This window comes from Astyanax mexicanus, chromosome 5 (genome assembly GCF_023375975.1).
Source record: "Astyanax mexicanus isolate ESR-SI-001 chromosome 5, AstMex3_surface, whole genome shotgun sequence".
In the NCBI taxonomy this organism is placed as follows: Eukaryota; Metazoa; Chordata; class Actinopteri; order Characiformes; family Acestrorhamphidae; genus Astyanax; species Astyanax mexicanus.
In genome coordinates, this window is record NC_064412.1 from 29853715 (window position 1) to 29879576 (window position 25862).

The 25862-nt window shown below is 38.7% G+C and overlaps 1 protein-coding gene across 2 annotated transcripts in view; it reads right to left on the minus strand.

Moving 5' to 3' along the window:
• Window positions 1-25806, minus strand: part of LOC103046280 (E3 ubiquitin-protein ligase SMURF2) — a 61095-nt gene extending 35289 nt beyond the window's left edge. Inside the window, exon 1 of one of the 2 annotated variants that reach the window (XM_007252131.3) lies at window positions 25344-25806. In XM_007252131.3, coding sequence (XP_007252193.1) covers window positions 25344-25395 — 52 coding nt within the window. In that variant the 5' untranslated portion in view covers window positions 25396-25806. Of the gene's footprint in view, window positions 1-644; window positions 3587-25343 lie in introns of those variants that run through there. The other variant, XM_022675594.2, reaches the window with a different exon arrangement.
• Window positions 25807-25862: the final 56 nt, after the last annotated feature.

A 25862-nucleotide genomic window follows, 5' to 3' on the forward strand; every position in this document is an offset into this window, starting at 1 on the left:
CAGGGTGCCGCGGCACCCTGGTTGAGAAACACTGTACTACACAGTAACTGGCTAGTGAGTGTGTTTCTAATAAAGTGGCCAGTGAGTGAAAGCACAAGGTAGGGTTTTTTAATAAAGTGACCAGAAAGTGAAAAGTAAGAGGTGGGTGTTTCTAATAACTTGGCCAGTGACTGGAAGCACGGGGTTGCAGTTTCTGATAAAGTGGCCAGTGAGTGGAAGCACAAGGTAGAGAGGTTGCCAGTGAGTGAAACAGATCAAGGTAGGTGTTTCAATCAAAGTGGCCAGTGAGTAAAAGCTAGAGGTGGGTGTTTCTAATAAAGTGGCCAGTGAGTAGAAGCACAAGGCAGAGTTTTTAATAAAGTAGCCAGTGAGTGAAACAGATCAAGGTAGGTGTTTCAATTAAAGTGGCCAGTGAGTGAAAGCACATGGTTGTGTTTTTATAATGAAGTTGCCAGGCAGGTTTTCTTAGATCCAAATGCATGTGGAGTCTGCACTATTATAGAGTGCTTTCAGAAGATCATGCTAACTGTGCTGTTAGCTCCAAGCTTCCTTCATCGCTGCATTTGAACATGAACCTCTCATACGGCTCCTGGGCGACGACCTCTTGACCCTTTCCAGCAGCTGAGTCGGGACAAAAGCGTGGCGTGTTAATGTCACTGCTCTGATCGGGTGCCGCCTCAGCGCGCGTTTTACTGCCATCCCATCGTCTTGGCGCCATGCCAAGTCCCACCCACTGTCGTATCCGTTACACTGGCCGCTTTGCCATGACGCAGGTACCACGGCAAGGGGACAGAAATAGGGGTGTAAACTGTGTATCCGTGCATCATGGTGCCTCAGGCTGATGTTGGCGGCGCAACAGAATTGACAATCATGTGCAATAATTTAGAATAGCATTTCCATATTTCTATAGACAATTGTGTGTTTAGAATACTTCTTTATGTAATTGAATTCTGATTACAATCCAAATAACTGAACTGAATTCAATTTAATAGTAAGATTTGTGAGGAAAATTTGTTGTCTAAGGAATCATAACCACTGGGGTCACGTTTACACTGCCAGACAGTAAAGAACCCCCTGGGGCAGGCTGGCAGTAACCTGTATCTTTTAAAGGCCAAAGGAAAATAACCTCCCCCCAAAGTCCACAATTGCCACACTGACCCCTGGCTTGGCCCACTGACCCAGGCTTGCTATGAGGTTAAAAAAGAAAGAGGACACCCCCAAGGGAGCCTCCTACTGAGCTGACCGTGGTGAGACATTCCGGCCAGGAGAAAATGCTGATGGCTGCAGTTGCTCTTTTTTATCAAGGGATGCCAGTGGATGTAACAGAGCACTTCAGATTTAAAAGCAACTCTGATTAGAATCACATTTTCAACAAGCCATTTTTGATTCTTTATCTTTGGCTATTTTCAGAAAGCAGGTGAAAGTGTCCCAAATCAAATTTTCTCACCAAATCTAATGTTTATTTTAGGGTGTTAACACTATCTTTTTTAAATGTGACCTATATCTGACACTTGTCTGAACAGTTTGTGTTGTGTACAGTGACATTATGCATGTGCAATTGAGCAACGCTTCACATGAAGTTTCAGTTTCATCCTTGCCAGAATCACAACAGCTATGCAAAATTCAAGCTCACTGTAAAAAGGGCACATTATTTAGGTTTAAATACATTTATTTTCCTTTGATGCAGCAACTACATTCTGTGGCCACTGAGAGGTTGTTGCAGAAGCATTCTAAAATAAATTATCTTGATATTTTTTAAATATATGAGTGATTTAGATTTTCAGTTCACCAGATTTTCAACATGTGATGCGCAAGCTTCTTTCTTTTACATTTCATTTTTTTAACTAATAGTAAGCAGGGCCTTTAGCTTTTATATTAAACACGGTGCAAACATAACCTTCAAGTATTTCAGTTAAGGAAAAGTGTAAAATATGAAAAACACTGGTTTCTGACAGAAGTAAAGATCTATCTACAGAGATTCCCTCTGAGAGCTTTTATATGTAAAGATGTACAATCTTGAATATCCAATTTAGAAAATGGCATTAAAACAAATTAACAGTGGTTAATCCCCCAGCCTTAATTCTAATATTATTTGAAGTGACATTATCCCAAATATTTATGTGGTCCATTACCTCACTATCCAGCACTTAAACCCTGCCTCACTCTTTCATCAATTTTTTCTTCTCACATTCATGAACCATTCTCTTAACACCCTTTTTTCCTTTTCATCGACATAAAAGGTTCATTAATCTAGCAGTTTTGGCAGTCGCATGTTCGCAATCATATGAGAAATGACTGAATCGAAATGAGAAAGATCAGATTTAAATGTGTTTTTGCTGTGTTTTTGCTGACTGTGTTTTTATACAGTCATATATGGCGAAAAAGATCTGATTGGGCCACTTTTACTTGCTGTGTGCACATAACCTTTGACTAAAGTGGTCCTGACTACAGCATTACAGTATAGTAAAAATGCCTTATTATGCTTACACAAAGCCACAACTCTCAACTCTCAGTAAGGTCTGAAATTATCTGGGGAAAAATGTTTTCAGTGCTCAGGAAGGGAAACCATTTAAATTAATTCCGGTCCCCAAATGAACATTCTGTCACAGTTGGTCTCTTGTTGCTGCTGTTCTGATTGGAGAGTGGGATTATTCTGGCTGAGAATGGTGTGAAGGCATAGTCTGCGTTTCTAGAATGTTTTGCAAAATCAGCTGGTAAAATTAGTTCAAGGCTGTGACAGACATTTACCATACTAAGTAGCAGCAACGTGGCTTGCCCAACTTACCCAACCTGTCAAACTCCTGTAAACACTCAAGAGTGCAAAATAAACGGCCAGCTTAATGACATGCTTAATTAATTGTAACAACACATGTGCAGCATTTGTGGAGCACCACTACTTTCTTTAAATGTTTAGAGAATAGCAGAATGTTCCACAGAACATTATACTACTAAACGCCAAGAACATTCCTCTCCTCAATTACGCTGTTTTGCGTTCCTAAGCTCAGGAACTCAGCCTGTCACACCCCTCAACAAAGGAGCAGTAGGGCCACAAATCTACAAGCTATTGGCAGATCGTAAACTGAGACCATTTGGAGTGCAGCTGCAGAACGGAGAACCACAGCAAGCAGCACAGGGCCCATGGATAGCAGGCTCGTGGCTAACGGGGCCCATGACAGAGCTGCGTCAGAAGGCCCAATGCAGAGCTAGCCCACAAGGCCCTATTATAGAGCTGTATGAGGATGTATTTGTATCTGTGCTATGAAGCCTACGACAAAGTTGGCACAGGTCTCAACACAGAGATGCACCAGGCAGTCCAATGTAAAATTTGCTTACAGGACCTAGTGGCAAAAGACCCATGGAACTATGTCGGAGCTGCAGCAGAAGTACCATCAAAAAGCTGGGTCACAGTTCTCATACAGGAGCTGGTCCAAAGATGCAGTTGTTGCTGTGGTAGTCCAATGCAGAACTTGGTGTCAAAGAGCAAAGTGGTTTAATTCAGGATTGGTCCAGAGCTGCACCAGGATGTGTCACAAAGCTCTAGTGAAGAGTTGGGACACAATTCTCCCATACAAGCTGCACTAGATGACCCAGTGAAGATTTAAACCACAGATGGACTTGTTCTAGAAAAGCCAAAGCACGGCTGCATTACAGAGCCCAAGGAGGTCCAGTGCAGTCCAGTGACCCTTGGGTTCAACAACAGAGCTGTGCCAGTAAGCCTAGTGCAAAGCCGTGTCAAAAGGCCCAGTGAAAAGTTGCACCAGGAGGACCTTGACAAAGATGAGCCAGGAGGCCTAGTGTGGTGCTGGGCCATGTTCATATGGTCAACAGGGCCCACGATTAAGCTGAACCAGGGGGACCACTGCCAGAATGCCACTGCCAGAAGGATTATTAAAATCCCAGTGGTTTTCCCCACTGCTAGACTGCTGGGGCAGGCAGCCAACTTAAGGCCAAACAAACACACTTGACAGCCTTTAGCTGAGACGGAGGCTGGAAATAGACGACACACCAGAGCTGTGAGCGACGGGGGGAAAATGGTGAACCCAAAAACAGAGACAGAAAATGATATGGGTGGCAGAGGCAAAGTCGTTCCTGTATGTTCTGAAGTCCAGGAAGGCAACTGAAAATTACAGTGCCATTACATGAACAAGCAAACACATTTTGACAGAATATAGAATAGCTATGTTGGGAGCCAAACGAAAGGGGGGGGGGGGATACAGATAGACTTTTTTGCTGTATAGGACTGTACAAAAAAGTAATGTTTTTATTTTTACAGCAATATGAGCTTTCACAATATAAAAAGAACTGCAATACTTTCTAAAACAAACTCAAACTACATTATCTGCATCAAGAAACAGAGAGAGCTCTTCATGCTGCATGCTCAGTGATCACCTGACATAACTAGGCTGGAGGTAGAATGAGGTAAAGCAGGGTAGAGGCCCACAGTGAATGCACCAATGTACTTGCCTGCGAGGGAAAAATGGGTGCAGCCAGGCCATGCTCTTTAAAAGAGATCGTGTTGAAGCATTATTATGATATCATGTCAGTGTCATATAGTGGTTTTGAAATGAGAATAATACCAACTTTTGAAATTATTGGTCCCAAAAATGAATGGGACATTCTTAAGATTAATCTGTTTTAGATAGTGATATTAGAATACTCTATCCTTATATCTAACAATTTTATCTCACATTATTATTTTTTTATATATTTAATTTTTTTTGTTTTGTTTTGTTTATTTATTATTACTTTTATTTTTTATTTAATTTTAATGTTCATTTTTTATTCTTGTTCTTAGTTCTATTATTTAATCACTTATCATTTTTAACAATTTACTTTACTTTTACTATTATCTATTTTCTTATTTTATATTTTATAATTTTTTTTTGTTTTTTATGTATCAAATTAGTTTTCTTTATGGTATTTTAGAATTTTCTGTTTTACATATATATTTTTATTAAATGTTGATTTAAAATGAGTATTTCTTTTATTATTTTATTATTATATATTGTTTTTAATTATTGTTTACTATTTTATTTCTTATTATTTCTAAATTATTATTAAATGTGTTCAATCCCTTTGCTGATATAAAGGCTCAGCAAATTATAAATGAGGGTCACCCTCTATGTTTTTTTTCCCCCCGAGTGAAAATAAAGGTTGATTGATTGATTGATTGATTGATTGATTGATTGATTGATTGATTGATTGATTGATTGATTGATTGATTGATTGATTGATTGATTGATTGATTGATTGATTGATTGATTGATTGATTGATTGATTGATTGATTGATTGATTGATTGATTGACATCCTATGTTTGGTCCATATTGTGTGCTCCCCAGTTCTGTAACAATCTTAGAAAAAGTTCTAACAAGAACAGTATTCTTGTAATTTATATGAGAAAGACACTGAATAATTTAAGAGGATAAAGAAACAGCACTTGGCTGTGGAGCAGTAGAACTAGGCTCTCTACAGTCCTGTAGCAGAACTCAAAGTCCATACCTGACCCCACTGGTGTGAGTCTGTTGTTAGGCTGAATGCAATCAAACCCTCATGGCAATGTTCCAGCATTTAAATGTACAGCCTTACAGAAGTCAGTGATTTTTAGAAGACATTGGTCTGCATTTGGAAACCAGATTATGGTGAACTGTGAATGAACCTTCCTCACCCGATCCCCAGTTTTGTAAAGCTCAAGCTAAACGGCTCCAGGCCAAAACATTGCACCCCACAGAGGCTGTGTACACTATAGCACCATCCAGCTTTCCTCAGGGACATGCACAAGCGCCTGGTCTTGCTGAATAAAGAATAGAGGGATGAACTTCTCACCTCTGTTTTGCTGCACTGACTACAGGTTTACACAAGGATGAGTCAAGATGTTTAAAACAGATGTACAGTTACATTAGCTGAACGATGAACAACAGCTAGTCTGTTACAACTTGATCGGTCACAAGGTTCAATCAAAGGAATGCCAATAATCCCAGCCATGTGTGTGAAAGAACAACACACAGAACAAGAACCCAAATACTTGTCATGAGCCATAACATAACATTAGAACCAATGACAGAATAAGTCAATAACATTGATTATCTGGATCCTGTGGTGCTTGTCAACTGGCAGGTATATAAAATAGAAAGTTTATATAAAACAAACAGTTATTTGGTTCGTCAAACAGGAAAAAATAGCATCTGTAGGAATCTGAGACATAACGGGTCAGAACCAAACTGTAATGTCTAGACGACTCAGTCAGAACATCTTCAAAACATTAGGTAGGGCTTATAAAGTGTTCCCAGTATGCAGTGGTCAGTTCTACATATATAATGTGCTCCAAAAAAAAAAACAACCAGTCAACCTATGAATTGGTAACAGGGTCATGGGTACCAAAGGCCCACTGATGCTTATGAAGACCTTACTTCACAACTTCCAGGACTTGATGATCTGTTGCTAATATGTGGTGCCAGATACCACAGGACATCTTCAGAGGTCTTGTAGAGTACTTCTATGAGTGCTTCTATGGGTCAATATTATTTTGGTGGCATAATATTAGGCAGGAATTTTAATGTTATAGCTGATCAGCACAAATTCATAGTACAGTTTATATAAATAGGTTAAGAAAGTATTTGTATTTATTGCAGTTTAAGACAAGGCTAGGTGACACTGAAAAAAAATCTACCCTGATATATTTTTGAATTGATTAGAGATTATAAATTGAAATTATTTTTTAGTTCTTACACAGCAACTAAAAAAATAAAATAACAAAAAAATAAAATCAGTTTCGTTTTTTTTGAGTAACAAACAACATTTAGAGCTAATAAAATAAAATAAAATAAAATAATAAGATACAATACAACTTGTATTAAACCAATATACAAACAATTGTTTTAGTTATTTTCTAAGATTAGCAAGCTTCCTTTAACCATACAAGCAGCTTTTATAATACTTAAGCTGCAAAGATCACTGCCACATAGAGTTCTTTACAGGTTTCTGACGGAAGCACAAGCCTCCCTGCAGCAGTTTTTATATTTGAAAACTGCACTAAAACATTCTTTTGAATTAGTAATTAAAGTCTCATCACTAATTAAAGATATATAATTTTAAATAAACAAACAAAAAAAATAAAACTTGCACTGACTGCTTAATGTTTTCAAGCAGAAAAGAAAAGGAAAACTTGCCAGCAGCAGTGATGACCTCAGTCCTTTACCCAAAATCTAAATCAGATGGTTGTTTATATGCCCCAGACTACAGTAACGCAGCAATCCCTCCAAAATCCAGGGCAAGCTCAAGCTCACAGTCAGACGGGTCAAAGGACTTAACCCCTGGGTGGCCTGATCCTCAATAATACATGAGAAAGGATAATGGACCAGTGAGACTCTCTGCACAAGCGCTAGTAAACTCTCAACTTTCCTAAAGCCCTAGCTCACTCAGACACATTTTCCCTAACTTTCTGTAAAGCAAAATGTTTGGGTGATGCTGGACTACTTCACTTAAATCTAGTATCGCCATTTTATTCATTTTTACACTGATCCAGGTGGATTCAGAGTTCTTTTTTTAATATCACAGAAAAAGGTGTTCATTAAAACAACTCTTAAGCTGGTATTATTTATAGACATCATCAACGACTGGTTCGGTAAAATTAACTTCCCAAATCGTCTCCTCATGATGCTGCATGGCCACCTGTGGCAATATCACTGAAACCCTCATCTGATCAGATCATTTAACTCTACCCTTTGAGGATATTAGTCTGTTTCAAGTGTGCACCTTAATCTAATTTTATTATGCGCAAGTCAAAATAAAATGTGACCTTTACTGAACTCACTGAATTACCATGGTTTAGGGCTCATCCCAATTGGCAAGTGATGAGACTTTTACTAAAATATAAAGTTTTCGTCTTATGAATAAAATGCTATATATGCTATAAATATTGCACAGTTGTTTTGTTTTATTATTAAGTTATTATCTTTTTTTATATTGAGCAATCTACATTTTAGTCTACATTTTAGTCCATAAGTTAGCTAGAAATGCTTTACAATTTGTGGCTGTAAACATTTGTGTTTTTGTTTCCTGAAAAACATCTGTATTCATACATGCCCAAAAAAACTGAAAACTGTGCAAAGTGCAAAAAAACCTAAATTGTATACATATTAGAATATGTGTCAAAAAAAAAAATCCTATTTTTGAAACTTTTTACACATTTATGCACATGCATGTGTGTTGTAGTCATGGTGACCCTTTTCATAAACCAGCATTGTCAAGAAATCTGAGTACGAATTTTAGAAAGTAATAGAATTCCCTATTTAAAGAGCCACTCCCTTTTTGGTATTAGTTCTCTAATGTTTAAATGTCTGAGCACATTTAGGTCTGAAACCTAAATAACCTTTTTCGTCCTATACAGCTGACATGGAGTGAAATGTCAGCAGGTTGGCGCAGGCTAATTCTGGAAAAACAAGTCAGGCCTGCTCCGAGACAGGAGGTCGGGGAACAATGGCTTTTCAGAGGAGCACAAAAAAGAGAATCACTCTTAAATGTCACAACACAGCTCAACCTCCTTCACCAAATCAAGCGGTCAACAACAAAAAAAAAAGCCATGATAATTAGCGCTTCGTGTTTTTGACGGCCGCCCTTCGGCACAGAAAAACCTCAAAGGCCAGGATGTAAACAGAGACAGTTGGTTAAACAGTAGTAGCAGTAGGTTAAACCCTCGCAGCAGGCTGTCAGCTGGACGATTAACACCGCTGCTCAGAGTTTGTTTACAGGGAAATGTTCGACTTCCGTGAGAGCAGAGCAGCACACACACAGGTTTCTGTTTCACCGGCCAACACACCTGAAACTCAGTGGCTCTCTGTGGCGAATGGGCACCATGGACATGGTTGGTAACGCTGAGCTAGCTGCAGCTTAAGGCTCATATCTGGGCCAGTCGTGATAATTACTGTATCGACACATTATACGATAATTAAATATGGCGTTGATAATTTGTTTTGTTTGAGACTTTTAACCAGAACAGGTTTTACATTTTTCAACCTGTTGTGTTCTCCCATCTGCACTGAGGGAAGAGATGGTGACAGCAGGTTACTGCTCTGTCTTTATATGACAACAATTAGGGGTCACATTTCTTGATCACACTTTTTTGCTTCTGAGTCAGAGTCATTCGATCCGATGCTTTGGCAATGCAGTAAAAAGAAGAAACAACACATCCAAGTTGTCCTCTAAGGTTTATAGGTACTGCATGGTCATATAAATGATTTTTGTTTAAGTATGCATCTTATCAAATAAACAAACTAAAAAAAATCACATACAACAATAATTCTGTAATTAATCATGTTTAAGATCATGATTCGTTTTTGTAATGCTGGTATTTCCCTGTATATTTTAGAGGGAGTATTATTATCTAGTGTATTGTGGTTTAGGCCTTAGACTAGATTCAGACTAGGGGTGGGCGATATGGCCCTAAAATAGTATCACGATATTTCATGGCATTTTTGCGATAACGATACTCTTGACGATATGACGAAACACAATTTTTTGAGAATACACTACTGAACAATACTAATAATGCACTCCATATATCTCCATATATCCAGTGCTGCAGTAACATTAATGATGCTGGACAGATAATCTGTCTCTAGTTTATATTTAATGGGAAATGAGAAAAGTGTGAATTTTTCTTTTGCTAAAAACAGCAAAAAAGTCGTACCTTGATGTGATAATTAGGGGTGGGTGATATGGCTCGATATTTCAGGGTTTAATATCGTTCACAATATTTAAAAATGTTAGTGATATTATCGTGTATGATATGATATGGAACATCCCTAACTCAGACAATACTTTTTTTTTATTTTTTACTGTTTTATAATAGGGTAGTTTTGATGCATTTTTAAATGTGTGTGTGTGTGTCTGTGTGTGTGTGTGAGTGTGTGAGAGAGAGAGAGAGAGAGAGAGAGAGAGAGAGAGAGAGAGAGAGGAAGAGAGAGAGAAAGAGAGAGAACTTGTGGAGTAACAATGTAACCTTAAATATCTGATAAATCATTCATCCAGATCTTTTCCACCTGATTCCGATCCTTTGATAAATATGAGCTCTCCCCCGATTTCCAATCACATGATCGAATTGGGGACATCCCTAACAAAAAAGATAATTTCTTAATACTGAGTTTATAAAAAATAGTCCATTACCATGATTGAGCTGGAATGTCACAGTCATTTAAGCACACTGTTTAATATATATATATGTGTATATACAGTTGAGGACGATATTATTAGCCCCCCTATGAAATTTTAAGTCTCCTCAAGATTCTGGCAAGATCCTTTTTAGCAGAGCAAGGCAGTTCTAACAGAGCATTTCTGAACATACAATTTTTCATTAGAAGGACCAAAATATTTATATTTGTGCACCAAAATATTATTATGTAAGAATAAGCTAAAATGACCAGGGACATTATTATTAGCCCCCTTTAAGAAATTAACATTTATTAAGTCATCACACAAACCACTTTTGTGCAGTGATGTGCTTTACCTTCTTAGGTGATGTGCATAAAGGTGATCAGGTGAAACAGATGATTGCACTCAATTAAGTTAAGTTAATTAACTCATTTAAGTTAAAACATGGTATAAAAGCCTCATTATGGAGCTGGCAGTTGAGGAAGCAACATGCCAAAAACAAAGGAAATCAGTTTGGACCTGAGAAAAAGAATTATTGTTGCACACAAAGCAGGAGAGGGATATACAAAGATATCCAAGCGTTTCCAAGTGTCAAGAACTGGAGTGAGAGGCATCATTCAGAGATTCAAAGACAGCAACACAGTGCAGAACAGGCCTGGCAGAGGTAGAAAGAGAAAGATTTCAGAGAGACTGGAAAGAATACTAGTGAGAAATGTGTCTAGAGACCCCAGATTAACTTCCAAGGCACTGGCAAATGACTTGGCCACATCAGGAATCATAGTCTCTAAGAAGACCATCACTAGAGCTCTGCACAGGAATGACCTGCGAGCGTGCAGACCAAGAAAAACTCCACTTTTGAGGAAGAGGCACCTTCAAGCAAGACTTAAGTATGCTCGGGACAACCTGGAGAAAAAATATTCATACTGGAAGCGTGTCTTATGGTCTGATGAGACTAAACTAGAGCTCTTTGGCCACAGGGACACTGCTTATGTTTGGAGAAAAAAAAGGACAGGCATTCAACCCAAAGAACACCATCCCCACAGTGAAGCATGGTGGTGGGAGTATTATGCTATAGGGATGCTTCAGTGCATCTGGAACTGGAAATCTTGTCAAGGTGGATGGAATCATGAATAAAGAAAAATATGTGACTATTTTGAAAGAGAACCTTAAGCAGTCAGCTGTGAAACTGGGTCTGAGACGTCACTTCATTTTCCAACATGACAATGATCCTAAACACACATCCCTCCTGGTGAAGAACTATCTCCAGATGACCAAAGTGAATGTCATTGAATGGCCTGCACAAAGCCCTGACTTAAATCCAATAGAAAATCTGTGGGATGACCTAAAGAAAAATGTCCATGCAAGACAACCATCGAATCTAGAGGAACTTGAGAGATTTGCCAAAGAAGAATGGGCCAGGATTCCTCAAATGAAGTGTGAGAGACTTGTTGTAAACTACAACAAACGTCTGCAGGCAGTAATCCAGCAAAAAGGATACACAATTAACTATTAGGATGTGGGGGGCTAATAATTTTGACCCTGATAGTTTTTGTGTTTTGTGTAATATCTTCATTTCTGAGTGGAATATAATATAGTGTAAGCATCCAAAATAAAACTACGATGTCTAAAAAAGCTGTTTAGTTTATTTTGCTCTGGTTAATATCACTTGGAAAATCCTTAGAAAACAAGGACTATTTTGTAAGGGGGCTAATAATATAGTCCTCAACTGTAAATCCATTAAAAACAGTTATCATGATTTGCCTACCCATACCCTACCCATTTTTTATCCTACACGTTACATTTCCACACTGAGGTCTAGTTTTGACATTTTTCAACCTTTCTATCCCTTTTGCCTTGTTTAAAATACACATCTTTTTGAGTCATCAGGTTGCTGTGCCGTTCACGCTAAATGACTGGTTGTGTGGTAATCGTTAGTCCTTTATTCACTGTGGCTTTCACACTACATGACTGATCAACACAGGGTCATGAATTACACAATTTTTCATCTTGAGAAACCACAGACTGTCTATCTGCTCTCTAAAAACACATTTTGAAATGGGAACATGCAAGAACTCAATGCATGGGAGAACTAGTGATGCAATGAAAAACATACGTTGATGGGACAAGTGGTTCTCTCTTTGTGTGATCCCACTGGCTCTAGGTAGTCAATGCTCTTGACTATTAAACCAGCTAGATGTTTGCTGGCCCCCTGTGAGCTGTCGATGGGCATTCAGTGAAAGCTCAGTGAGTTTTTCAGCAGTTCAAATTACACGACTGAGCACAGGCTGGTTGGTTATTTGCTTGATTTGGGGTTTTGTCAAAGATTTACAAAAATATTGTGATGGCAGCATTATAGTTGTTACTGTTACTGTACCTTTAAGTAACTATAGTACTTTTACATACTGTCATTGTAAATATCATTGTCATCAGGCTAAACCTTTTCACTTTTTGACATATGTTTTTTTCTGAGAAGTGGTATCAGAATTTCATGATGAATTGACCAACATAAGTTTTCCATTCAGGGATTGTTTCATTCACATGTAAAGTTGTTATTGGTGACTTACTCCCAATTAACTATATTTAACTACATTAAAGCAATGGAGGGCATGTTAAAAATAATTGCTGACCAACTGAAAAAGAACAACTAATCAGATTCACTGACAACCAAAATAATCATTAGTTTCACCACTAGTGATAGAAGGTAAAACTGATACTTGTAAAGGACTTCTGTTGTCCAAACAGTTTGTCTTCATCTGGACAGCTTTACAAAAAATCTTAATCTAAAATATTGTTACAATTATTCAAAAAGTTAGAGATTGCGCCCCATTCTTCTAAATAAACATATTCTTTTGCCCCAAAGTCTTTGTTTTTCAAGCAAGATGTGAAGGTTTTTGACAAAAGATGTACTCTAGATGTTCCCCAGGACTTAATTCTGGGGCCACCTATATTTACAATTTGTTTATAATTCCATTAGGCCAAATCTTACAGGACAAAAAAACTGCCTTCTATACAACAAGAAGCAGATAGAACTGATTCCGACCTCAGGCCTGTCGATTTTCTGTGGCATTGTAAGAACACACAATTTGCTTTAAATAAGAATTAAACCAAAATTAATCACATTTTGAACTAGAGTAGAATTTTTCCAAAAACTCACACAAGTTCAAAGTGCCTAGTGTGTAATCACACCTTCAACAGCCAGAGCGTTCACCAAAAGAGACTTTTAACTACCCTTTATATCACTGGAAACCAGTTCAAGTAGTTGAGCCTAGAATCCAAACTAAATATACAGAAGCATGTTCAGTTTTTATGCTATAACAACTGGAAATCAACCCCAGAATATCAGTAGCAGTATGTACACCACACATAATCTGCAGTTGGAAAGGTCATCTCTTTTGCTAAAGAAATTAAGAAATTTATTTTACAGTGAAATACCTCTTTAGAGATAAACTGATCCTACGCTGAAACAAAAGCAAAATCAGCTCATAAATTTATACAGTTATAATGCTGTTCCCCAGGGAGTTCCTCAGTGCTCAATTCTGGGACCTCTTTTAATCACGCTCTCCAGTAAAACTGGTCATGTCTAAGACAGGCCAAGCGCTCACACCCACATATAGGTCACTGCTGTGTTTCTGGCGGTAACCGCAGGGCTGGAAATGATCCCTGCCCCTAACACCACCGCTCGCCTCATAGTCTCCGTTTAGAATACAGGAGTGCCTCATTCACACTATTGTTCAATTCCAAACAAAACACTTTAGCTTCCTCACACAACACCCTCCACACCACCCTGCACACACAAATGTTTTGCTTTTTTTTTTTTAAGCTCCTCCCCATTCATCTATATCATGTATTCAGGCATTGGTTCGTCTCTTTTCTCCAGTGACTATATAGAATATATATTTCATATATACAGTCAGTGATTCAGCTCTACCCCAAAATGACTATAAAGATACTACGCTCCCTAACGACAGTATAGATCATACATATATTATGTATGGTCAGTGTATGTGAAAAGTTATTAAAAGTTTCCATTTTAGAGCATAAATCTGTATCTCTCTTTTACACACACACACACACACACACACACACACACACACACGTCTGACGGCGCCTCTTATCTGGAGTGAACTTCCTCTCACTGCCTGTCACACACTTTCCGTCAACACACACAAACACACACACACACACAGACACACACCATATTCCAGACGAAAAATATTTGGCATGCCAATTATGTCACCCAGTACATAGCAGTGTAGCAGTGTGTGTGGGGGAGGGGGGTGTTCCCCTGGAGTCAGACACACAACACCACCCCCCCCCACACACACAAAAAGCCAATAAGAAACACACACTGATCTAATACTAACTTGCAGACTCAGTCAGTGTTGTAGTTTTTCTGCAGTGTGTGTATGCTGATTCAGTGTTTACAGGAATAGGACGAGACAGAAAGAGAGATAGAGAGACAGAGAGAGAGACAGAGAGAGAGACAGAGAGAGAGACAGAGAAGGAAAAAGCGACAGAAAAGAGTAGGATAAAAAAAAGAAGAAAAAAAAGAGAGGGGGAGACAGAGAGAGAAAGAAAAAGGAAGAGAGCACAAGAGAAAGAGAGAGAGATGACAGATAACACTGAGATAAGAGGAATCCTGGAGAGACTGATAAAGCCACAGTGACCGTTCCTCTGTCCCTTAAAACCAACACACACACACACAGTGGCAGAGTGAAGTGCTGTCTAATCTCATTCTGAGACTTGGGGAAACACGAGCAGTCTGATTTTTCGATCACGGCCTGCGGCCCATACAGAGACGATGAATCATCCCCCATCTGGACCCTGATCAGCAGTAGGAATTCAAGAAAAAGGAGAATGACAAGAGAGGGAGGACAAGAATGAAACAGTGGAAGGGAGGGGGGGTTGAGGCGTGAGATGGTGGGAAGTGGACGTGTCCGTTTCTGAAATGAACACACAAGAGGGGGGGGAGGGGTCCACACACTGGACAAGCAAGGAGTTTTAAACCTAAAGTTGTTGTCCCACTGCCCTATGTAACTTTGTTGTCTCTCTAGAACCCACCAAATTTCTCTAGATATCATTGATATATATAGCAAGTAATGAATTCTACGTAAAAAATTGAGTAATCAAATATAATTTGCTTTTGGTTGAGGTCATGAAGAATGAAAACAATGCTAAATTTAGTGTTTTACGTTATGTTGGTGTTCATGCAGTTATAGTGAGTGATTCTCTGTGCAGACACGCCTGGCTCCTGGGCTTTTTAACGCTTCTTCTTCAACTGATGCATTAGCAAAAGCCTGTGCACAACCAAATGTCTCCTATTGGGTGGAATCGTTCAGTTTTAAGTGAATTGTTTTTCAAAATACTAATTCTTACATTTCTAGGGAATAGATAGTAAGTCATTTATCTTGCTTGTTCTTTTGTGGATCATGCAGGAGATACATGATTTGATGGAAGCAGTAAAACTTGACAAGAACCAAACTGTGTCAAGCAGGTCTTTTTGGAGAGTTCCCAATATGCATTGGCCAGTCCCCACCAAAAACCAACTGGCAACAGAGTCAGTGGTGTCCAAGGAGGTGACCTCTTGGATGCTCATGAACTATTTCCTTTATGGATCAGAGCTGTTTGGTTGGGAGAAGGGTGCAGGTAGTCTCAATGTTATGGCTGATGCTCAGGTGCTCATGTTTTTAAAAAGTGAAACATGTTAATTGTAGCCGTGTTGTGGAATAGAGGTCTCCCCAACACATCACACACACTCTCACTTCAACACACTTGAGGTGAACGGGACCTGTGCTTCTAGAGCTGATATTGCAGACACTGAGCAAAAGGTCAAACATGCAGCAGCAGGGTAAACATATGTGCAAATTCTTGTCAGTCTCCGTTCTTGTTTCTAAGAAGCAGCTGTGTGTGTGCTTGTGGTGTTCTGCTGGTTTGTAGAGGAAGTGGTGAGACAGGAAGTGCGATACGCACTCCGCCGTCTGCACCTCCGAGGAGCCGTATGGCTGTCTGTCTCTCCGTCTGGGACGGATCCGGAGCCGAGCACGTACGTCGCGACAGGGCAAAGGTCACCAGGCATCCAAGTTTTAAGCACTTCTTTAACACAGCTGCAACGATTAGTCAACAAAGTTCAAATTGTTGCAGACATTGTCACAAAGTCAGCACAGTGTTCATGTTCAATTAAATTATCAGTTCGGAAACAAATTAAATAAGCATGTCTGATCACCGACCCAAGATGTGCCTGCCAATGGGCAGAAGCCCGTCAATGGCTTAAAGCTAAAACTAAAGCCTGTTCCATAATTAAAGCATGTCAATGGGCAGAAGCCTGTCAATGGCTTAAAGCTAAAACTGAAGCCTGTTTTATAAATAAAGCCTGCTGCTGGGCAGAAGCCTGTCGAGGGGCAGAAGCCTGTCGAGGGGCAGAAGCCTGTCCAGGGGCAGAAGCCTGTCCAGGGGCAGAAGCCTGTCCAGGGGCAGAAGCCTGTCAATGGCTTAAAGCTAAAACTGTAGCCCATCAATGGCAGAAGCCTGTTAATAGCTTAAGGTTTAAACTAAAGCCTGTTTCATAACTAAAGCCTGTCAATGGGCAGAAGCCCGTGAATGGCTAAAAGCTAAAACTGAAGCCTCTTCCATAACTGAAGCCTGTCAACGGGCAGAAAATGTCAACGAGCAGGAGACTGTCAACGAGCAGGAGACTGTCAATGGCTTAAAGCTAAAACTGAAGCCTGTTCCATAATTGAAGCCAGTCAATAGGCAGAAGCCTGTCAATTGCTTAAAGCTAAAAATAAAGCCTAGTCCAAAAAATTAAGCCTGCTGCTGGGCAGAAGCCTGTCACTGGGCAGAAGCCTGTCACTGGGCAGAAGCCTGTCAAGGGGCAGAAGCCTGTCAAGGGGAAAAAGTCTGTCAAAAAGCAAAAGCCTGTCAAGGGGCAGAAGCCTGTCAATGGCTTAAAGCTAAAACTGAAGCCTGTCAAGGGGCAGAAGCATGTCAAGGGGCAGAAGCATGTCAAGGGGCAGAAGCATGTCAAGGGGCAGAAGCATGTCAAGGGGCAGAAGCCTGTCAATGGCTTAAAGCTAAAACTGAAGCCTGTCAATTGGCAGAAGCCTGTCAAGAAGCAAAAGCCTGTCAATAAACAGAAGCCTGTCAAGAAGCAGAAGCATGTCAAGGGGCAGAAGCCTGTCAAGGGCTTAAAGCTAAAACTGTGGCCCATCAATGGCAGAAGCCTGTCAATTGCTTAAGGCTTAAACTGAAGCCTGTTCCATAACTAAAGCCTGTCAATGGGCAGAGGCCTGTCAATGGGCAGAAGCCGGTCAATGGGCAGAAGCCTGTCAATGGGCAGAAGCCTGTCAATGGGCAGAAGCCTGTCAATGGGCAGAAGCCTGTCAATGGGCAGAAGCCTGCCAATGGCTTAAAGCTAAAACTGAAGCCTGTTTCATAATTGAAGCCTGTCAATGGGTCAAATATAAAACTAAAGCCTGTGAATTCCTGTGAGCTTTCTGCTGGTAGAAATAGTGTTGTTCTAAGCATGATGTTCATAAAAATAAAAAGCCTAAAGCCTTGCATTTCAGGGTCAATGGAATGGATTATAAATTTATAGTTCTCCATGTTTGTTATTTTAGGGACCATGTAGGAGCTACGTCATGTGACAGAAGCATTAACCAAACTCTGGTGCAGTCAAAGAAATAAGACAAGAAATCTAATGTTTCAATATTAAACCTAAAACTGGAACTACATTATCACCTGTAAAATTACCTCTTTAAAATACTATTATGCACAGCACACACTGAAACAGCTTAACTGTCCCACAGTGTGCCAGATGATAAACACAGACGGAGGGCAATGACCCCGAAAGGAAAAGTATGAAGTTTACAGTTAGAACACTGGTTAAACTATTAAGAGCTGCTGGAAGATAAGGATATGGAGATGCAAGTTGAAAAGTGTTCTCAATCTGATTAAAGAAAAAGCTTCTTAGCTATTTTTGCTATAAAAAGAAGCTTTGCTGATTAGACTGCAGGTGTGAAACTCTCACGTTAACTCCACACATGAGCAAAAGGAGCGATGCAGAACATTACTTTGATAGTTAAAGAAAAGAGAGAAACAGGCCTAAATCTAAACATGCATATATGGGTGTATTTGGAAAATATATTTTCTTGAAGGCAGCAAACAATGCTTTAAGATCTCTGTGTACCATCTTAGAAGTGTACTGACACTTGCACTATGCATTAAAATTTCTCTTTAATGGTTAAGTTGTTTATATTATGGACTACAGGCAGAAATATCCCTTCCTGTCTTTACTTATGGAAAACTGTTTTTAAACTTTTCAATCATTTCTTATACATTTATTGATCAACTGGAGATCCAATCTCTGTTCCCTGAAGAGCCAACCTTTTGTGGATACTGCTTTTGTAACAAATCCTTATTATAAACACCTGCTGACATCACCAGTCTAAAATTACATCTTTATTTTTGAATTAGGTTCACAGACTTGATAGGTAGGAATAGATTAAAAAGCAAACTGACCAGACATACAATCATATATTGGGTTCTGCCATAAAAAGGTCACAGTAAATGTAAAAAACTATGCATTTTGCATCATTTACATCACATGTGTCAAACACAAGGCCCGCGGGCCAAATGTGGCCCGCCACGTCTTTTTATGTGGCCCGCGAGAGCTTGTAAAATCTTAGTGTCTATAATAAATAGGTCAGAAGCGTTCTTTGACCAAAAAATACATTTCCCACAATGCTTGTCGATTGTATTACCCGCAAAGTTACGGCTTACTGCCACTACACGGCAGTGTAGTCATTGATGTGGAAACCCTGCCGGAGGGAAGGTGTAACTTCGCGGGTGGAATTGAGACATGTTTATCCCATAATATCCAGAAAAAGAAAAGTTGATGCAGACGGACGGCTGTGCTTCAAGGCGAAAGACCGGTATGCATTTTGTGTTACTGACCAAAATAAACGCTTTTTAGAAGAGATATAAATTATGTGTAAATATTTATAAGACAATAGCTGATAAAATCTGTTTTAATGAGGTTAATAAACATCACTGTGACATCGCTAGTCGCAGTTTCACCTCAGCAAAGGACGAGGAGGTGAATCACTTATCTAACCAGCCTTTACTGATTTCTGCCCCCAATAACCCTTTCAATAACCTCCAATAGCCTTTAATAGTCTCCAGTAGCCTTCAACAGTCTAACCTTGCAGCCGTGGTGTGTTCTAAACTCCGTAGTTATAAACATCCTGAGGTTAGCAGCGCGCTAACTGACCTGTTTATAATGTAATCCGAGCAGTGACTCCGGGATGGCTGCTCTAAACTGCTGCTGTTAGCTGCTTGGGCTGAAATATGAACTGTAGAGAGCTGTATTATCCGGTTAGTGGGGTTATTTTATTTCATACACAGAAGAACTTAAAATTTTAAAAACGCTCCAGACAGGCTCAGCTGAGCCCTGTAGCCCGTGGCCGGGCTGTAGCTCTGACTCAGTAAAGACTGTGGGCTTGTGCTGCTGCAGCTCCCACTAGTGGTTGGATGAGGAAATGCTAAATCTGTCACAGCTCACAATTTTTGATTTTATATTTATTAAGCCTCTTTTCAGTATCAAACGTTTTGATCAAAGTTAATATAACTTGTATTTTATGTCATTTCTATTCACTTGTATAGTTTCGTTCTTGATTGATGGAGTTTTTGGATTTCATAACAGGATTTATGTTAATAGAGCAACAAGCAAACATTTTTTCCATGCAACTGTAATATTTGATTGAATAAATAATATATTGAGAGTTATTTAACATTAAGGAGTAATTACATTCATTTACATATATTACATTTGGTTACATTTTCTTATATTTATAAGTTACATCTGGCCCTCGGAGGACAGCCAATATGCCAATGTGGCCCTCGGCCAAAATGAGTTTGACACCCCTGATTTACATCTTCCATACTGTTCCAACTTTTCTGTCCAATTGATCTATGCTCTAATAACTGGAAACATTCTTACTAATGTGTGTAACTGCAAATTCCACATGAAGCAGTATGTGATCTTGGACAGTTCATACTGTTTGAATTGTTGAAGATGCTGTATTACAGGCACCAAGAAGTAGATTTAAATAATAGAATATTGAACTATGTGACCTTCACACACAACTCAGTCATCAAACACACTGATCACGAATGCCTGTTTGCTAAAATGTGGCCAAATTTTACATATGATGTCTCGCTGGAAGACAAAAAAAGGGCTATGCCTTTGTGGCTATAAACACATTTATTTACCAGTACCAAAAAAAAATGGAAACAAAAACGGTTGTTCAATGGCATCATTCAAAGAACCATTTGTAGCACCTTTATTTTTTAAAGTGCAACATTTCCTTCTTTGCTGGTATGTTATTGTGCAATTTGCTAATCATACAGCAAATGTCACAGATCCTGGTTTCTGAGGAAGAAACCCCAGACACTCAGTGTAGGCTTGGAGAAACCTCCCTGTTCCTGAGCCCTGGGTTTCAGGCCGGTGTGATTGAGGGGCACTTGGGGCATCAGGCCGTCCTCGGCACACACACCCTCTATTGATACCCGGCTCACGCGGCATAGAGAGGCTTTTCAGAGGGAGTCGGGAAAGGAGGCTATTGATCCCTGAAGAAGAAAAAAAAACGGGACGTGACACAGCAATACTTACAGAGACCTCACCAAGGAGGGAATCTACCATTCTGATTCAAGTCTCTGTGCTTTTGAGGAGGATCAAATGGAATTTTGATGATGAATATCGAACAAACAGTGAGCCATGCAATTCAAGACTCAAAACTGAGCAAAAATGAGGCCTGTTTACTGTTTAAGGTAAGGAAAAAAAGAAGAGTTCATCAGTTGAACTTTGGTCACGGTCTAAAACAAATCTAACCATCAAGCGGCTTCTGGTAAAGAAAATGTCAAAAAATATAAACAGTGGCACAGATCTAAAAGGGATGGGGGAAAACACCAATCATGACCTATGTTTTCCATTCTTATTACTAAAAAACAAAACCCTTCAGACACCTCAATCTGGGTTCCAGGCAAAGAGTTATATGTGAAACACACCCCCAGCATATCCAAGCACATTTACAGTTATTAAAAAGATATTTACAGTAAAATGATAATTTCACACACATATTGTGGTCTCATCTTGGACAGTACTTACTAGGATGGCCTGACTTGACCACATTGGCCGTTTTTAAACATGCCAATTATTTTGTGGATTTTTGTGGAATGGCGGATATATAACTGTTCTTAACTTAAGTTTTTAAACTTAATTAAAAAAAAAAAAAATGTTCCCAAACTTATATGCATCTACAACTTACTATCTGAAGGCATCAGAGAGCTCTTTGGATCTGATCATGGTGATCCACTCAATTCAACAATCAAGAGCACACTATTCTAAATTTCTAGGGTTTAAATAAGACCAACTTCTCTTAAATTCTCCCTGAACCTGTGATATAACAAGATAATATTATGGCCCCTCATTTTTTCCCACATTTTAAGTAGTAACACATTAAAAGAAAGTTCTATACCTATTAATTACATTTAACAACTAAATGACTAACTAAGACATTGCTTCAGTTTTATTTTGGTCCACAATTTTATATTCATGTTTCAACATTGCGAAATGAAGATATGTTCATATGTTTAAATTTAATTAAAAAGAAAGATGTTCATCAGGGTTTCCTAATTACTTTCTAAAAAACATAGGGAACTATTTAACTTTAACGTTTAACTTTTATTTGGATACCTAAAATGAACAATAACCCCTAATCTTTAGTCAGTAAGATCTAATATATCTATAATGCGGTTATTCAGTTTGAATTATGTTCAGTGTAAGCTCAAAAACTCCACTCTTAAACTCTACTCAATCGGATTAGTTGGTTAAGTAAGTAACATCTTGAATGCACTATTTACACTTTTCAATGAGGCAACTTTTACACTTGAATGCATGATACATAATGCAAAGTTTCATATTTTCTATTAAACATTTATTTTAAAGTATGATGTCATTCTAAACTAGCTTACAAACTTGAAAAGCCTGAACAAGCCAATTCATTTTATGGCTGTGAACTCAGATGTCTTAAAACACCAAAACATATGGCCAAAGGTTTGTGGACAACTGTCTAGACAGCGTTTCTTTTGTGGCACCCAGCCAGAAGAGAGTTAGTGGAGTTGAATGATTAATTCTGGCTCTCCAACTATGGCTCTCCAATTGCAAAGGTATTGGATGATCACTCTACATAACACTGTTCCACTGCTCCACTGCCCAATGCTTATACTTGGCATTGGACATTGTGGTTATTTCAGGCTCATGCATCTCTTCTACAGAATTTTTTTTCAGAGATTATACAAACTGTATGGGCATACTGTCAGCAACTCAAAACTCACTAATTAGAAGGCAGTGAACAACAGCTCATTTTTACCGAACAGATGTTACATTTTAACATCTCAACTGGTCTGTAATGTGGAGACAGGCTTGCTTTCATTCACCTGACATGATTAGTCAGTTGATGCTGTGCAATCTGTCTGGCCGTAGCTTGATTCCAGAGAGATGTGGGTCTCCTTATTTCTTCCTCCAACAGCCAAAACAACGTTTTCTGCACGTTTCTAAATTCCTTCCAGACCCACTTTGCTCCTAGGCCAAAAGGATGTTGTGTCTACTGAGGTTTCCAATCAGATCACTCCAAGATTTCATCATGAGAGAAAAATCCCACAAGACAGGCTGGTGGGGCTGTTCCGCTTAGTTAGAGTAGGAGAACAAGCGAGAACATTAAACTTTCTCAGTTATTGTTGTTTACGCATCCTAAATAATAAAATTCCTCTTTAGGGGATTGAATTTTTTTTTTTACATTATATTGTGCTATATCATGTTTTAAAGCACATCTAAAAGGTCACCATTTAAAACAAATACATATAAACATTCACTATATAAAACATAGCAGCATCTTTTCAAAACCTTTTTAAGATAATCATTCAGCAACTCATCCCACTGTTGGATGGATTACTATCTTTGGAGAGAACAGTTTAACTACTCCACAGCTAAATGCTACTGAGGGGCTTTGTACCACTTTAGCCCATCTGCCAACGTGTCCAATTCTACTTCTGATGTTTTCTATGCAGACTGCATAACCATGTGTGCTTTTAACACCAGTGTGAGCCTTACAGCTCAATCCACTAATTACAAAGGGCATCTGGATTCGTTTGGACATACAGCAGATACACACGTACATAAATAGAAGCAAGTCTGGAAACCAAAGTAAGCCACTGTTAAATATATTTTTTTAAATGATAAATATGACATTTAATTGCAAACAGCTATACAGTAAATATTAAGCACAACAGCTTTAAAAACTATACCTAAAGTAATACCTACATGTTCAGGATTGTAAACAGAAAACAGCAGCTGTAGCACCTATATTAACTATAATCACAGTACCTATTGCAACTATAGCAGCTACAACAATTACTATTAAAAATAAATTGACAATATAGTAGTAGCAGTAAATTGTATTAAAGGGAAAATATATCACTCTGTAAGTTTCTTTGATTTTACCAAATTGAAAACCTCTAGAATATAATTCAGAGGAAGATGAATGATCATAAACCAAGCTGAACTGCTTTAATTTTTGCACAAGGAGTGTGTAAGACTGGTGGAGGAAAACACGGTTATTTCACCAAATATTGATTTCTGAGCTCTTAAAACATGATTAATATAAACTTGTTTTTTTTGCATAATTTCAGGTCAGAAAGATCTGAATCTTTTTTGGTATTTCAGCCATTTCACATTTTTTGCAAATAAATGCTCTAAATGAAGATATTTGTAGTTTATAGAATAAAACAACAATGTTCATTTTACTTAAACATATACCTATAAATAGCAAAATCAGAGAAACTGATTCAGAAACTGAAGTGGTCTTTTCATTTTTTTCCAGAGCTGTATCTTTAAAAAAAAAGTTGGAGAAAAAATGTGACTATACCAATTTTATGCTATAACCATTGCTTATAACTGTAGGAGCTATTAGTTATAACAAGCATATAACAAATATAATCTCTATAACAAATATAGAAACTACATCAGCTATAAAACTGCAGCAATTACGTCCAACAAGAACAACAATCACAACTACAGCAACTGTAGAAACTATAGCAACTACAGCAAGTGTATAGAGTAAGTATATAAACTAAAACCTGAAGTATCCAAAGATCTAATTCAAGTGCAACAACTGTAAAGATACAATTGCTGTGCTAAAGCTACTACATAACTATTGATAAAAATAAATAAATAAAACATATAAACCAAATAGCTTAGAGCAGCTACATCAACTGTAGTATAGCTAGTTACAGCAGTAGTAATAATTGTACTTTCACAGTTTTAAACACACAAGTGGCGTGAAATAAATAACAACTGTACTGAGTTTAGCAAATAAAACAACGATAACTACAGCAACCATAATATTCACGTTAACCCACAACTAACGCCAGCTGTAGAAACTGCTGAACTAGGTTAACTACAACAATTAGCTCATAACTAGGTTATAGCAGCTAGCGGCTAAAACAATTAACGTTAACGTTAGGTTAGCTAACCTAGTTAACTTAGCTAGTTATAATGATTGTAATTATCTCGGTTATAACACCTACAACTAAAATAACTAACAAAAACTAACCTACAGCAACTGTAGGTTAAATATTACTACAATAACTAAACTAACGTTAGCTAGGATAGGTACGTTCTGTAAGTTAACTAGCTATTTCCTAAGCTAGCTATAATTACAGAAACTGTAGTTATCTTAGCTAGAAACTACAACAGTCAGCTAAACTAGCAAGCTAATTTGCTAACAACTATAGGTTAGCATGTCTAGAACTATTAGTTACTATAGCGTTAGTTAACTAGGTCAGCTAGAAACTGTTTTAACAGCTAAGCTATCTAACACCGAGCTAACAATTGTAGTTATCTAGTTCACTAACCATTTAACAAATAAGCTAAGTAATAACTATATAAACTAATAGCTAACTACAGCTATTAATTACAACTGTTAGCTAACAAGCTAATAACTATACAACTGTTAATATAGCTAGCAACTATACGGAAGCTAAGCTAGCTAACTAGCTAGCTAAGTCCTAGAACTGTAGCTATAAGTTAGCTCTCTAATAAGTAACTATAAGACCCACAGCTTCCAGCTCAGCTCGTACCTGTCAGTCGCAGTTTGACCGGTCCGTTTCTCCTCGCTCCTTGATTAGACATTCCCCTTTCTCTTCCAGTTTTAACGTCTCTGAATGTACTGAAATCTCCCCAGAAGCGCGGCGGCGGAGGTCGCTTCAGTAAGCGGACTCCCTCTGCTCCTCCCCGGGCAGCAGCAGCAGCTCTTTAACGCCAGTGAGGGAGCGGACAGCAGCACACGGCATGCTGCCCCGGATGTGCACAGCCCAGCAGAACCAGCCTTTTCGACTTTCGCCTTCCCCAACCAAAACAAACGCCCAAAAAATACCACTTTTAGCTGCTCTGCGCCGCACTGTGAGTTCAATTCCGCTACAAAAGAAGTCCTTTGTGCTTTAAAAGGGTTTAATTGCAGCGGGTTAAGTCCTGCTCCGCCGGGAAGAGGCGGTGAGAGTGACCCATGCTGCTGTGGGACATCCAGCTTTATTTTGTTGCGAGTTAAATTTCCACTTCTGCCCCAAAAGCGTCTCCAGCGACCTCTCGTGATCAACGCG